Source organism: Dermacentor silvarum, chromosome 6 (assembly GCF_013339745.2).
Source record: "Dermacentor silvarum isolate Dsil-2018 chromosome 6, BIME_Dsil_1.4, whole genome shotgun sequence".
Lineage (NCBI taxonomy): Eukaryota > Metazoa > Arthropoda > Arachnida > Ixodida > Ixodidae > Dermacentor > Dermacentor silvarum.
In genome coordinates this window covers 7,397,593-7,413,853 of record NC_051159.1, presented here as the reverse complement: position 1 = coordinate 7,413,853, position 16,261 = coordinate 7,397,593, and the positions used below count along the sequence as shown (strand labels likewise).

Here is a 16,261-nt window from a genome sequence, read left to right as displayed (position 1 = left end):
CTAATGGCAGGTTTGAAGATTAAAGGGACACTAAAGAAAAATACAGTAGAACCGCATCTAAGAACTTACTAATCGGGAAAATGTACAATCCGAACGCCGATATTGGCAGACTCAACTGTAGTTGATGCCTACATAATGCAAAGAGTTGCGTGAGTCGTTGCAGCTCGAGATGCTGGTGCGCGCCGCTGGTGAGTCCTGAGCGGCGCAGGACACATTTTTGTTTTCCTCTTCAGGAATGTTTTGAGACAGCGACAGGAAATCAAAATGAAATTGAGCTGGTGGGCATTGCCGAAATACGATGCCACCAGGGCAAAACTTTATGCTCACTCTGCGCCGCCTTAAGTAGGGAACAGTGGCGCATTTGAGCTATTGCCTATTAAAAGCGTGCTGTATGCTTCCAACGGAGCAACGAAACACGCGCTGGGAAACAGATAGATGAAGATGCTTATTGCAGTAGGGTTGGTGGCGATAACTATGAATGCGGTATGCGACAACCTGGGAGGTTATCTGCTGGTACTGGAATAGGAAACTGAGCGCGTGCTGGTGTTCTCACGTGAGATGGGTATTGCGGGAAAGCGGCAGGCAGCTACTGTTCTTGATTGTGCGTGCCTCGTGCCACTTTTTGCATACAGGGAATCTAGTGGCTTAAATACATATAATACGATGGCAGTTTGGCGATGCACTGAACAATGGTGCCGAAAGATTGTGTTTTCCAGGTAACATATCACCGATAAAGGAAAGTGTAACTGTATTAGATTATTTCTTGTGTTCTTGATGGCAAACGTTGGCGCAGGGAAGCCGTATGAAAAGGGATCACATCAACAAGGTTCTACTGTATTTGGTCGAGCTAGATTAAAAGATCAGGCTTCTGTACTAATGAAATCGTCATTCATAGCGATAACAGTTTTTGTAAGCGAGAAAATGACGAAAATGTAAAATCAGAGTGGGGCCACCTATTTTTGACTACGGTACCTCTCGTGTAACGTCAAAAGTGGCGGACTCACTGAGAGTGGGAGATAGGACGGCCATGTGGTAATAACATCAATTCATTAATTTTAGCGCGGGTGATCCAAATCGAGGTGCAGAAGCGGGACCTTTGGTGGAAGTTTTCTACACAGTAAAGTTTGACAAAGTCAAAGCAATACCACACAGAAAACGATGATAGACTTCTAAATGAATAATCAATGAATCTATCTGAGCTTAATAATTTTCCTTTAGTGCCCCTTCAACACGCAGAAAATTATACCATTGTTTATTAGCCCAGCGAAGGAGCAAGAGTTTGTGACTTGTATAGTCAGCCCCTTGTAGTAGGAAAGAAGTTAACAAACAGAATGAACCACATTGCCCCAGCACTTCAGATATTAAACACCAACTGCAATGAAACTTCATTTTGGGTAAATTGGTTATGAGAGTAGTAATATAATATTGCCAAGGGTAGAGATGTAAATAGAAATGTATTTACAAGCTTCCTTCACCGAGCTACAACACAGCCAAGACGGTTGAAAGACAATCTCTATAAATGTTGTTTGCTTCCACCCAGTGACTAACGTCATCTTTGTCACATTGCTCGCAGTCTCATGACATTGACATCTGGCCAGGAAAGTGCCGACCGGTGCCTAAGACAGGGTGGTGGGTGAAAAAATGACTTGAGACAAGAAACGTGCACAATGTGTAAGCAAGTAGAAGACGTGGTAGGATCGCGCGAGGCTATTTCATAAGTAACATTTGTCACTTGTTGCAAGACACGGTAAGAATATCTTGAAAGTAGTTCTTCAGAGAGGCCAGTGCACCGAGATTGTGACCAGAGAAGGACAAGGCAACCCATACTGAAGTGGGCGTCCCGGTGATTGGTGCCATACCACAACTGCTGGCGTGTCTGCGATGCAGACAGGCAGACGGACAATCTGACATGTTTCTGGCTGTCACAATGGTGTCGCGAGCGTATTCAGTCGACAGTGGGGCAAGGGTTGGAAGAAGCTTGTCAAAAGGGAGCGTTGCTTCTCGTTCATACAGAAAATAAAAGGGAGAGTAGCCGCTGGTATCATGGTGCAAGGAGTTATACGCAAAAGTTACAAAAGGTAGTGCAGTGTCCCCGTTGCGATGATCAAATGAAACATACATTGAGCACATCAGTGATCATACGATTCAGGCGTTTGATAAAACTGTTCGTTTGAGGGTCGTACAAAGTTGTAAGCTTGTGTTTGGTGGCAAAGAATGAAGCATAAGTCTTCGATTACTTTAGATAAGTCGGTGTGAAGCTGACGAGGAGCGCCAGGATGTAAAATAACGTCTTGCATCAAAAAGTTGGCAACATCCGTAGCGCAATTGGTTGGGAGAGGTCTAGTGATGGCATAATGGTCGCATAATCCATAGCAACGACAATCCATTTGTTGCCAGTGGTGGAGAGAGGGAAGAGACCAAGAAGGTCAAGGCCAACAAGGAAAAATGGCTCGGCTGGTATATCAATAGGCTGAAGGAGCCCAGCAGGACAAAAAGCTGGCCTTTTCCAGCATTGCCACAACTTGAAGGCAGTGACATATGACAAACTGGCAGAGACTGGGCCAGAAAAAGCGTCGCCATACAAGGTCGTACGTCCTGGAAACACCAAAGTGGCCGGCTGTAGGGACATCATGCAGTTGCTCGAGTACGGTCGCCCGAAGATGACAAGGAACGACGAGAAGTAGTTCCTACCCCTCGGGGTGCATGTTGTAGCGATATAAGGTGCCGATTACGATAACAAACCTACGAAGTGACAGGGCCGACGAGTCAGAACGCAGGCAGTTGTTAAGACATGTCCTGTCGTTGCTCATCACCAATGTAGCTAAATGCGGAGATTGAGAAAATGCTGGTCGGTGTGTCCTCCATGGGAGCGTCTAGGCTGTCGATGGGTGCCAAGACAAGCTGTCGGCATCCTGGTGTAGTTGGCCAGACTTGTATACACCACAGTGTAGGTGAATTCCTAGAGGCACAGAGCCCAGCGATCCAGACGCCCAGTGGGGTCCTTGAGGGTAGAAAGCCAGCGCAAAGTGTGGTGGTCAGTGGTAACACTGAAAGGCCGCCCATACAAGTAGGGGCACAATTTGCTGACTGCCCAGAAAGTGCGAGGCACTCACACTTGGTGATAAAATAATTGCTCTTGTCAGGGGAAACAAGCCGGCTCGCATACGCAATAACTCGATCATGACCACGTTTGGTATCGCTAAAACAGCACCCATTCCATAGTCTGTGCATCTGGCGTCTGTGCATACTTCAGTTAGAGCATGGGCATTGAAGTAGGTGAGAAACGGCGGGGTAGTGAGCACCATGATGAGGTGCGAAAAGGTGTGGCTTAATTGAGACCTCAAGAAAACGGAACATGTTTCCTGAGAAGATCAGTTAGTGGGCGAACTATGTCTGCAAAATTTTAACAAATTGGTGCAAATACGAGCACAATCCCATGAAGCTTCGAATGTCCTTAGCACAGATTGGTACAGGAAATTCCAGGAGAGCACGAACATTAGCAGGATTGGGCCAGACGAGTGGACGAGATATCTGAGGACGGTAATTTGGCATTGACCGAAGTGGAATTTCAAAGAATTAAGTAGTAGCCCAGCTGCACAAAACACTGATAGGATGGATGAAAGACGGGTGAGGTGTGTTGCAAAGGTCAGAGAGAACACGATCACATCGTCCAGGTAGCACAGGCAGGTAGAACATTTAAAGCTGTGCAAAAGCATGTCCATCATTCGCTCGAATGTGGCCGGGGCATTGCACAAGCCAAACGGTATACCTCTGAACTGGTAGGGCTGTCAGGTGTAACAAATGCCATCGTTTTCATGGCCTGCGTCGTGCACAGCGATCTGCCAATAACTAGAGCGCAGGTCAAAGGAGAAAAAATAGGTCGTGCTGTGAAGGCAATCCAGAGCGTCATCAATGCGTTGGTGATCTTCGTGAGATGTCGATAATCTATGCAGAATCGCCTACTGTTGTTCTTCTTTTTAACTAAGTCAACAGGGGAAGCTCACGGACTTGTGGACGGCTCAATTTTGTAAGCATCTTGTCAACCTCTTGTTGAATAACTTGGCGCTCGAATGGTGACACACAGTAAGGTTGCCGGTGAATTGGAAGCACATTGCCAGTGTGTATGTGATGTTTCACAAGAGAGGTTTGACCAAAGGGACGGCTGTCAAAATCGAAATGTTGGAGTAGGTGATGAGCAAATGAGGAGGGTCATTTATTTGTGAGGGCAGAATGTCCGGGGCAATCGTCGTTGTGATATCGTTCTGTACGGATGGAGAAGTGGGTGTGTTGGTGGAAAAAATTGCCGAGAATCCGGCGACAGTAACGAAATCTGGCACTCTTCTGATGGCGACAGTGTGGTCAAAGCTATGCCTTGGGGAAGAACTTGAGGACAGAGTTCGAAGTTCTACAGAGGCAGATAAGTCTGGTTGGCCGCCACAATCACAATAATGTGGGGGAAGGACACGTGTGACAAAAGTACACTGGGAGATGGAGTAACCACCGTCACCCTCCGGTAAACTGCATCAAGGTACAGCAACAATACAGGTCAGTGCTCAGGCAGCAAACGAATAAACTCGGCACAAGAGAGCTGACTCTGGACTGTGTCGGGGATAGTTGGTGCACGTTCATGATTCATGAACTCTGCACAACATAATCATCAACGACAGCTGCTGAGCAGTCAACTGCAGCGCAGTGGTCAGACAAGAAATCAAGCCCAGAATTATGTCATGAGGGGGAGCGGAAAGGAACATAAAACAAAATGGAAGTGTGACAGCCAGCGACACTCGCACGTGCGGTGCACATTCCGAGTGTGGCCGGAGTACTGCTGTCAGTGACACGCACACGCGGGACTCAGGAGGTGTTAGCACTTTGTTTAACCATTCACGGACATGAGCGCTCATGATACAAATGGATGTGTGTAGATGCGTGCGAGAAACTTACTATGCCAGGAAGCGATACTACTCCCTTCGTCACTATGTAACGAGTGGTACTTTTTGTTCGGGGTCGAAGTCCTTACTTTGGAGGCTAGCGATCCAACATTGACTGACGAGTACATTTTTTGATCCCCGACGAAAGCCGTGCATTGCAAAGAGCTGGCAAAGCAGGCAGTCCTAGTGTAGCAGCAGTCCATGAACTCAGCCACACAGATTCAATTCATTCTTTAATACACACGTCTTCCCTCTACCATTCCACATTTGCAGCATGACTGGAGCAGAGTATGCCCCAGTTGCATTTTCGACAACTGACCACAAGTTAGAAGTGGTAATGGTTCTGCATTCATGCACTTTTGCTTGAGGCAATAAGTGGCGTGGAGGCTGAAAGTGCCATCTTGTTCCTCTAGAGCAAACTACTCCACAAAAAGGGTCTATAGCCAAACGCTATGAAATGGATTGGATTGGCTTTACTTTTGGCTCGCACTAACCTTGTAACTTGACATGACAAAAAATCTGCTTAGTAGGAAACAAAATTCAACAGTTTTTTGGGGCACATAATAAGACGTAACGGTTTTAATTTGCTTGGCAATGGCATTTGGAATGTTTCAAGAGTTCCAAGATCTGCTAAAATTATGGCAATAGCCAGAAGGTCATCACATGCAATAAGACAATCAAGATTTCAGTCTACATACCGGTCAGCTCACGATCCAGGCGCTCCATGAAGGGCAGAGCGAAAATACGGTGGATCAAGTCACTCTCCAGGCACTGGAAGAAGCCCAGGGCCACTGCTGCCTCAAGCACTTCCAAGTCGGCAGGTCGTCAAAGTTCCTGGAACACGAACCTTGCTTTGTAAGAGTTTGATGGGGATGGATGAATCGGGGAATTTGGCGCCACCATGCTACGTCGAAGACCACTCACTTGATGTGCCTGCAAAACAGCGCCTATCGTCTTGACCAAGGTTGCAATTAATCAGGCATAACCACATTGAAGCTGCACTAACTGCATTCTATATCATGAGAAGAAAGCGCCAAATGCACAGGGGCAACAACTCCCAGCTGGTGTGCGCTTGTGCGAAGCAAAATGGTGCTGGGCACGGAGAACAGTGAGCAGAGCCGCGGCAACGCAATCTAGCTCAATGTTCAGCGCACGCCTGCATGGACTACGATGCGCAAATGCGGTATGCTCAGGAGAGCTCTGTACACGGTTGGGATCAATGTGGCGCCCAGTGGCTTAGCTCACTCCAATATGAAGCCTCAGAGATAAAAACAAATGAAAAAAAGAGCGTTGTATTGGTGTCACGAGCCTGAACATAAAACGAGGTGCACTCTGAGGCTGAAATTTTAGGAAAAGAACTCGCATTTCTATAGTCAAAAGTGGTGCAGCATGGAACAAGACAGAAGGACGATAAAAAATTCATTGACGATTATGATACTCCCTAATGCGAAATTTGAGCGCAGCTGGTTAGGTGTTTTGAATTCGCGTTACATTGACACAGAGAATTCAATCTGAACGGCAGAGCTGAGCCTCTGCTCAGGCAGCTCGTTTTGCAGCAGCGGCCGACGAAGCACTTCTACCGGTTGCGTCACTCAATATTCAGTAAGAAAGAACACAGGTGCGCATCACTTGCACGGAGTGCATTCTTTAGTGGAGGAGGCACAGGCTAAATAGCGCATGCGCATTGGGTCGCCGCTGCGCAGCATGTCTCGTGCGGCACTCCCCTTTTCTCCTAACCAGTTCGCATACTCTCCTAGTTCTGATGTGTTTTTCTGGTGATCTCACAATTTTTCAGTCTTTTTTTGCCATTATACAAGCCCCCATTTCAGGCAATAAATCTCAGTTGAGCTTGACTGCATCTTTTTCTCCCGTTCTTCCGTCTTATTTCATGCTGCACCACTTTTAAGTATAGAAAACCAGCTAGCCCAGTCTGCCACCCTTCGAATTCCCAAAGTGTGTGAGGAAATAGATTAGCATTTCAGTTACTTTTGTGCTTCAACATATAAAATGGCATGTTGTTAAAAAGTAACTGGAAAAAGCATATTTTTACCGCAACTTTTGATGGCACATATTTCGGAGACAGCGCCATCCTCAGAATTCATTCCAAGTGTACGTGCCTTGCAAAGTCACCGGCTGCTACTATTAGTAAACAGCAATAGATGTCGTAAAGTAATTTGTTAAAACTTAATCAGTCAAACTTTGTTAATTAGTTCATTATGCATTTCAATTTCTCATGCGGTAATGTCCCTGCCTCTTCAAGTAGTACAGCTTAATAAGCCTTGCTTGTTTTCGATTGTTTATATTTATGACATCATTAGTATATCGCTATTTTATGTCATGTTGATGATATATCACATGAATTTAACTTTACATGTAGGTTGCGTAACCCTTTGCTGCCATGTATGACATCGTTTGAGATCGGCAGTATTCTTAAATAATAAATCTTGGTAACGGAAGGATAGTGAATCACTGTTTACCTCAGAAAGACGGAGGCTGACAACCTTTGCGAGCTGTTCCGCTTTGTCAGGAATCAGGCCACTGAAGAAAGCTTACACATAGGGCAGGTGGCACAAGGTAATAGGAAAGAGCCATTCCGGCTTATCCACTGCATAAGCCACTAGCCGGTTCAAGTAGTCAGGCAGCCATAGCCGCTCCTTGGACAGCACTTTGCAGAAAGCAGCCAGAGATCGGGGAGAAGCATCATCCATCACGGCAGCGCATCTGCAGGGAAACACTGAAGTCGGCGATGCTCACAGTCTTTGCATGGCATGCGGGGCACTAATCATGCAAAAAACTAAAGAAACTTTGCACATGTACACAATTCAAGCAACTCATACATCAAATAAGCGCAGAGCTGTATGAGGCAGTTCTCACACACTTCTGAAATCCAAGTGATATGGTTTGCCATGGCCCGAAATCTACCCAGGAATTCGCAAATGCTTCACTACCGTATTACTTGCATAATACTCACACTTTCCCTCGCCGAAAATTCATGCGAAATTTGGGAGTGTGGGAAAATTTTTCATAGAACATTCTAGGTGCTAAATAGAAAAATCACAAATAAAGTGGCTAAAAATTCAGGTTCTCACGCCATCTGCTGTAAACTAAAACAAAAAATTACTCCCAAATAGCATTTACCCTTGTAATAAGAGCACAGGTTCTATACAAGCAGCAACTGCAAAGACCCTTTATTTGCAGGCACTAGCTCAACTTAGAGTCATTAAACATATAAATAAAATGACTGTGGCCCAACCTATTCAGAGTCAGTGTCAACACTTACGTTGGAACAAGCAGACGACTATCTCAGCAGACGTTTTTGAGAGTGCAATGATTACTCTTGGAAAAAATTTCCATTTCTGATGGCCAGTGTAGGAGGTGTGAGCATTATGCAATTAAACGGTATATCCAGTGAAATTCTTCCACACCCGAGTCTGTTAGAACATCCCTATATTCGAAACGTGTTCGTGCATGCTGAACGGGCTCTGGCAATGCCGGCATCCAGCTGTGCGTGCCAACGCCCTGGATCTACGGTCACTTCGGGGTCCTGACGCAAGCTACTTCGCAGGCTGTTTTTTGAGGCTGAGATTCAATGCTGAATATGATGGTTGCTGCCATCATTACAGCACCAAAGCTGTTGTGAACCGCCCCATTTTTGTTGTAAATGAGTTCATGGCACAAAACTAGCCAAAAAATGGGAGTGAAAAAGCTAGCCCTCGCTCTTTCTCTCCCAGGGATTCTATTTGGAATAATTTGATGTACCTGCCTACAGAATTGCACAAATTAAAATTTACAATACCAAACTATACTATAATTAGAAAGATCTGGCATTGTATATGCTGATGTTGTGCAGACCACAACTTCGCTTTCAGGGGCTTCCACACATGCATGCATCTGCTCATACTTATCGCGAATTACAGCTTACAAAAAAAAAAAAAACATCTTTTGAGGTGTGTTTGTGGCTGGGAGGGGGGGGGGGGATCATTAACTTAATATAAAGCCCGTGAAAACAGCTCCATATACAAAATTTTAGGCATAAACATATGTGGGTCTTGTAAAATTTATTTAGATTCACATGATTTCAATTGGAATCATGCAATAAAAATTTTGTCCAAAGTAAGTGTGCAGTGTCTCTATGGCATTTTTCATATATGTGACCAGAGAACAGACTCTTCCCAGCCGTGCACGGGTAATTCCAAGACAGAATGGGTTAAAGCAATTACGTAAAAGTTTTAGAATGTGGCAAATGAACCTGTGATCACTAGGTAGTACTGTAACAAACATGTGAGCCAATCATCTTGCATGTGCTCGTAGCACGGAGTGCACAGCTCGCTTCAAAAGACTGCATGCTCTTCCCTCCAAGATCCTGAGGTCCCCACAACTTATCGTGTGTATTCCTGTACGCCTATATACAATGTAACAATTAGCCTGGTTTCCTTAGGCATTTGACTAAGCAATGCTTCTAGCAGCAGTATTGCCATTTCAGCGATTTTGTCAATAGATTTAGCGACTTATTGGTCTGTTTAGGGAAAAAAATTCTTGGCAACAGGTGAGATTTTTAGTGGCATGACAGAACGATTGGCAACACTTTAGTGATTTCTAAGTTAGAAAAGTTGCTTCGGAAATGGTGTACTTTAATATCTAAAGCTACAAGTAAGCTGCCCAAATTGACTGTACAGCACGGGTCTCTGTGACCGTGTTTAATCACATTGCAATTGTGCATCACAGCATGGTGGCCTTAAGAGGCTTCCATTGTGCTCACAAAATGATTTTGTTTATTTAATCACTATTTTTACAAAAATTTTTTACAAAATTGATTTTAAGGAACTTCCAGATCATTGCAGAACTGCGGAAGCGGCAGGTTCTGCAGTTTCCCTAGGCACGTTTGATTGGTGAACATTCGCAAGTGTAGAAGTAACAAATTTACCAGGACCATTTGCAAAAATGTTAGAACACTGCAGGTGCATTCAGACAGGTCAAGTGTAGAAAGGTGCACATGCTGTGCTCATCCATGCGAATCTGAACGCACCGCTTCTGCTTCTCACAGCTTTTGGACAAATCAATAGTTTCCGAAGCTTTTAGGTGGATCAAGAGGCAGAAGCATACTATTTGACCTACATAAAGATCACGCAATTGTCATCGCATAAGAAAGGACAAAGCGCATATAAAAAATTTTATTCTTTTTTCACGAGCACTAAAAACTACAAAATTTGCAGGGATAATGTAGTCCAAGTGCCTTAATTTCCATGCTAAGAAATTAAAGTATGTTATGCATTGTTGCGACGCCGTTCCTTCAAGCTCGACCGGCGTTACTACTGGGTAGCGCGGCGTTCTCGGCAGGCTGCAGGCATCCGGTAGACCATAGTGACCAGGCAGGGGCAAGACGATTTCTTAGTGCGAAACTTGCACAGTTTATTTCATGGTTGATGAATGATAAAAAAGAAGAGAATGAATGATTCGAAAATACATGGTGGGGCCGCTCAATAGGCCCGCTAACATCGTAGGCGGGATTTCGCTCACGTCAACGTAACGTGACAGGTACTGAGTATAGTCGGGGGTGCGGCAGCTGCTCCCTCTCTGCTAGGCGACGTTTCGGGGGCTTGCCTCCGATAGCGGTGACTTGAGGCTTCGTTGTGCATCGTTCGCTCTGTGGGCGCTCTTTGGATGCACGTACGCAAAGGGCCTGGTAAACAATGCGACACGAGGCCCCAGTGGTACACAGTTCGGGGAAGGCGGAACCCATCGCCTGCTGGGCGCACACACACACAAAGGGGGCCATAAATCACAGCAACTCGCCCGCCAGATTGAGGACCACTCGAGACAACCATAGCAAATCAGGGATTCACCCTCTGTTGGTTTAGGCATGGGCCTCCGATAATTCCCCCTGCACGGGGCGTAACATGTTAAGTAAGGACCGGGCTGTCATACGTCAATTGTAATCTTTTTGACACGGGGCGTGACATGTCAATTGTAACAGCATTTTTTTGTTTCATTTTTGTCCTGGATTTGTCACCTTACAACATAAAGGTAAATGCAAATATTTAGCTTGCTCCCCCATTGTTATGTAGGTATATTAGAAAATTAAAATCCCTATACACCTTAACACTAAAATTACTATTTATTCTTCACCTGCATGGGCACTACACAAATGTGAAATGCTTCTGCAGGTGAGTCACGCCACGTTAGCTAATGTTATAGTGTTCAAAATGTTTGTTAGTTAAAATAGTTACAGCTTTAACTTTAGTGACCTTGATGCAAAATTTAACAAAATTTTAGCGACCTTTTTCTTTCAGTTAAGTGACACGCACCAAACAAACATGGCAACACTGTCTAGCAGATGCAAAAGTGAAGATGCAATGATGATGATGAAGTGGCGAAAAATGCTCACCTAGTTACGTGTAACCATTGTTAAAATAATTTATTGACCTGACAAGGCAGGTGAAAAGTACCAACAGTTGATGATCAGCACTTGGCCCTATATGATGAAAGCAAGGTTTCCAACTGAACCGGAGTTGAACCGTTATTTCCGCCAAAACAGAATCGAACCGATATGTTTCCTGCCATCTTAGAACTGAACCCGAACCAATCTTACCACAAGTTCAGCCCAGGGTCATTATTGCTGAAATTCTATGGCCATGCAGGGGGCTGCGGTGACGAGAGTAGACGTCTCTTGTGTCACTTCACCGCAGCGCGTGGACTATCTGAGCTCTGTAACAGTCATGTGGCTCGCCACAGTGATCTCATTGGCTAGTCCACTGTATGCATTGTCGGCGCTTGGTGTCTAGGCCCATTAGCACCCTTAATGGGCATGACATATTTATATTTCACTCAGAAACTCACAGTAGCAGTGAACTGCGCGACTCCTCGCTTTACATTTGCGATCATCACAGTTTATGCAATGCCCCACTGAAACCATTGCTCAAGAAAATTGAAGTTTGCTTCACTCATATCATGCACTTTGTAATCATTGCCTCATCATATCATACACTCATTTGACTTCAATGCGAAACTAGCTTTGGGACCCAGTTGATGGAAATATGCATGGTGCACAGTCATATCACAATTCTTGTCTGCCAATGGTATCATAGTACTTATTAACTCTCGACCCTAACCTACATTTTAATCGCAAGTTGGTTAGAGCTAGATGGATGGCATGTTAGCATCTCTTGATCTCGCCTTGTACGGCTGGTTTGTCAGTGATTCTGAAACTCACTATAAAAACATTCTATTCTCCCTTTCCTGTCAAAACAAGCATCTACTAAAATGCCTTACATAAATTTAGAACAACAACTCCGGAATTGCTTTCTAATTGCTTCCAATTGGTTCAACTAAAAATTGAACAGTTCCTTCATTCAAAAGGAGCTCTAGAATTTGCAATTAATGAATTTTATTCATTAATTCAATTGTAACATTTGGTGGAGCTGTGCTAGGTAACTCCCACGACCTACAACGGAGCCATCAGCACAAGAACTACGCCGAAGCCGTCGCCTCGCTGGACTTTCGCCGTCGCGCGCAATCACGGCCACCGAGCAAAACACTCTCACCAGCAATGCCTCGGCGAGCCCAGTCCCTACCCAGCACCTCCACCAAATGTACACACGAGGTGTTAATGTCGAACCAGATGAATCTGGTTGATGAGAGCGTTTCGAGCGCGGTCCCGAAGCAGCTTAGCTCACGTCGTTCTCCTCTTCTTTTCCATGGTTGTCTGCGCGGCAGCCGTGGTTCAAGGCAAGAGCGTGACAATATTATTTTCAAACCCTTGCATAAAACTAATTTACGACCAGTTGTTCCACAACCAGGCAGGAGCATTCCTGGGAACGTCAGATGTGACGATGGAACGTAAACGCATCAGTGCAATGCGTAGGGCTTAAAGCAACAACAGAACTTCAACTCAAGGACTTTAAGAAATCACAATACAGTGTAATTTCGTTCGTACTATTCTACGTAATACGTTTTTGGGATAATACATTTTTTCTTTCTTTTCCTGGCTCCTATGCATTGCTCCTATGGGTATAGGAGCAATGTATTTCAAAAGGTTGATACAATCACATTTTCACATGAAATTGAATAAAATGGCTGCAAACTGGTATTCCTGAAACTTGTAGCTTTATATTCAAGTGTACTAGATTAAATTACATTTCAACAACCACGACAACAACATGTTGAGGGCCAGCCACACTAGCGAAAAAATGTGCGCCACAAAAGTTGCCGCGGAGCAGGTTTTTCATGCTGCGGGAGGGTTCAGCCATGGACCGATTTAAATTGTGGTGCGCCGTGGTGGCAAACAGGCCGCCAGCGAAGGAGACCAACGAGAGCTTCCCTTCAGTGACGTATGCGCAGGAAACTGGTGTCAGCCGGACCGCTTGTTCCGTAGTATGAGAGCGACATAATTCCATCTGCTCGCATCAGCTTTCACTCGCGCTTGTCTTGGTTAGCTTTTCAGGCGAGATTTCATGCGGTCATGTAACTGAATGAAGCACTGCTCTCGTCTGACAGTCGTATTGCCTTGTGTCACGCTGCTCTTCGGTGTTCCTTTATTTTTCGCGCTCTCATACTTTTTTTTAACTTCCAAAAGAACTTGTCTACAAACAGTGAAAAAAGGTTCAGCAAAAACTGACGAGCTATTTTAAAGTTACTGAATAAAAGTGTGTTGGCTGCGGTTCGTGTGGCATCGAGTGATGCTGCTCCGCATAACGCGTGTGTTATGCGGAGCAGTATCACTCGACGTCACAGGAATTCTGCCTAGCGAGTTTGTCATCAAGTAAGCCTGTTTTCTTACTTTTTGGAGCTTGCTTTGGATAATACGATTTTGGGATGATACATTCTATTTTCCGGTTTCCTGTGAAGATCGTATCAACGAGATTTGACTGTACCAAGACACTTTTGCCACTTATAAGGGGCACATCGATTTTGCTAAAACATCCGCTTTCAAGCAGCATTGCACATGGTTAAGAAAGCAAAATGTTTTCCGGCTTACATCCAAATCGCATTTGGAAAACAGCATGCCATGGAACAACTTTCATCGCTTCCACTTCTGGATGGTGGTTTCACAACAACTTCACTAAGTTGTTAGCCATACAAATTTCTGTAGATCTACTGATGATATATTAGTACGTACGGATCTGGCAAACATTTTTTCTTTTCATATTTATTTCTTGTTTAGAACTTCCCTAATTGACGGTAAAAAGATTGCATACTTTCGTAGTAACAGCTAACTGACCACCCTCTGATACCAGCCTAGTGCAAGAATTCCATTTCAGGCAAAATTTTAGAAAGCCATCCCAATTCCTGTCGATATTATTTCCAGTACTCTGATAATTAACTACATCTTAAACAATCTGGTTTTACACGTGGAAGGAGTTCGCCTCCATCGAAATGCGGCCGCCGCGGCTGGGATTCGATCCCACAATCTCATGCTTAGAAGCGCAACGATTTAGCTAACTGAGCCACCGCGGTAGGTGCCTTTAACTGCATTAACAGCTGCCTCATCACCAGCGACTGAAACTTGTTTATGCAAACACTTCATAATTTAGCACTTTATATTTCAAGGTTGTGTCAAGTGCCACGCTGTCGATGGGTTGCAATTTGCATGCACATGAATGTAGTACCCTGCTGTGTGCTATCGGGGGTACAGAGTCTTTATGCCATTCATCAAAATGGCTTTTTGTCTGTGCTCCTGACATCTTATCATGATGTTGAATAAACTGAAGTGAACTTCCCATTAACATGAGGACTTGCGCTTTAATAAGAATCGCTTCAAGGAAATAGCAAAATCAGCACTTAACACACTGTTTAAGTAGAGTCTAAACGCCTATTACAGAGAGTGCATTGCTCACTGCACATGTCTGCAAGTCGTTCCAGCTCACTAGGAGTCAATACAGAGGTAGATATGCGCCAGACAAGAAGAGGCCCCTGATTGTAAAATTCTTTTTTTAAGGATACGAACGAAATCCTTTCAATGCCGCAAACTGAAGGATACAGACTGGGCAAATGAGGACTATTCGCCCAATGTTCGAGAACAAAGAAATAAGCTTATACAGTTTGCTAAAGAGCGTGGGGGAAAACTGAAACTGTGCTTTAATCAACTACACTTGGATAAAAAAACTTTCACGTATAACACTGAAACAGATTGTTTCACATGCGTAGACGAATAGCCATCACCATGCCCTTCAGTTAACCCTCGAACTGTTACTAAAAGTGACCTTGTTGCATTGTCATTAATTGTCGCAGTTTAAAAAACAAAACTGATCAGTTCCACTCGCTCTTAGAAATGACAAATGAATGCACATGTGGTAATTGGAACAGAGTCATGGCTGGACAGCAATATGAGCGAGATAGTGAAATATTTCCTTCATCCTATACACATACCGGAAGGATCGCAATGCAGGTGGTAGTGGTGTATTCATCCTTGTTCATAGCAGTTTAAAAAGCGTGTCGGTTAATGTAGAGGGATTCCTGTGAAGCTGTTGGTGCAGGGTACTGCTGGGCGATGGTACTTCATTAGCAGTTGGTTCTTTTATAGGCCTCTCGGTTCTGCCAGTCCAGTATCATTTTTTCAATTTAGCACACATTATTAACTTTACACGCAACATACATTATCCTTGCCGGAGACTTAATATAACTAGCGTGGAATGGTCTTTTACCAACCAGTAATTTGCACTTCATCCTTTCTTATACTGCATTCCGTGAAATGACCAATGCACATTCATTATTCCAGTTTGTTGAAACCCCTACGAGAATACTGCATTCCGTGAAATGATCAATGCACATTCATTATTTCACTTTGTAGAAACCCCTACGAGACTCGGCGCTACCAGCGCTAATGTGACTCTTAGTTTTTTGCAAGATCCCAGTTTAGTGCCTCTGTCCTAACGCTGCCAGGTATAGGCGACCATGATGTGGTTCTAGCAAAATTATCTTATAAAGTTATGAAGCGGCAGCACACGCAACCCCGCAAAGTATATTTTACGAAAAAGGGTATTAGCGTCGTTATCATGGAAACTTGTTGCGTTTTTTACTCAGTTTCTTTCACACAAACTGCCTGTGAATGGGATTCCTTCTGAACTTGTTTAAAACTAAATCTTATCTCTGACACCACACGTTCATCCCGTTCTGCTTCATTTCTGCCAAGTGTCGTGACGATAAGCATTGGATGAATAGGCAGCCACGAGCAATTGTAACCGACGAAAAAGTCTTTCGTAGATACTGTGGATTCGCCGGCACTAAATCTGTACTCCGAGATGAAAAAACAAACCAAGAACCTATCCAAGGAAATACGCAAAGCAAAAAGGGCACTTGGGCACTTGGGCAGAGATTAAAGACAAACACGAAGGAGG

General features: G+C 44.4%; 2 protein-coding genes across 3 annotated transcripts in view; one reads left to right on the top strand and one right to left on the bottom strand.

Annotated features, from left to right (window-relative positions):
* LOC119455270 (FAST kinase domain-containing protein 1, mitochondrial-like) overlaps window positions 1-5,735 on the bottom strand; it is a 30,872-nt gene extending 25,137 nt beyond the window's left edge. The window contains exon 1 of the mRNA XM_037716673.2: window positions 5,627-5,735. Coding sequence (XP_037572601.1) covers window positions 5,627-5,654 — 28 coding nt within the window. The 5' untranslated portion in view covers window positions 5,655-5,735. The remainder of the gene's footprint in view (window positions 1-5,626) is intronic.
* Window positions 1-16,261, top strand: part of LOC119455269 (cysteine dioxygenase type 1) — a 289,109-nt gene that overhangs the window by 145,303 nt on the left and 127,545 nt on the right. The window lies entirely within an intron of this gene.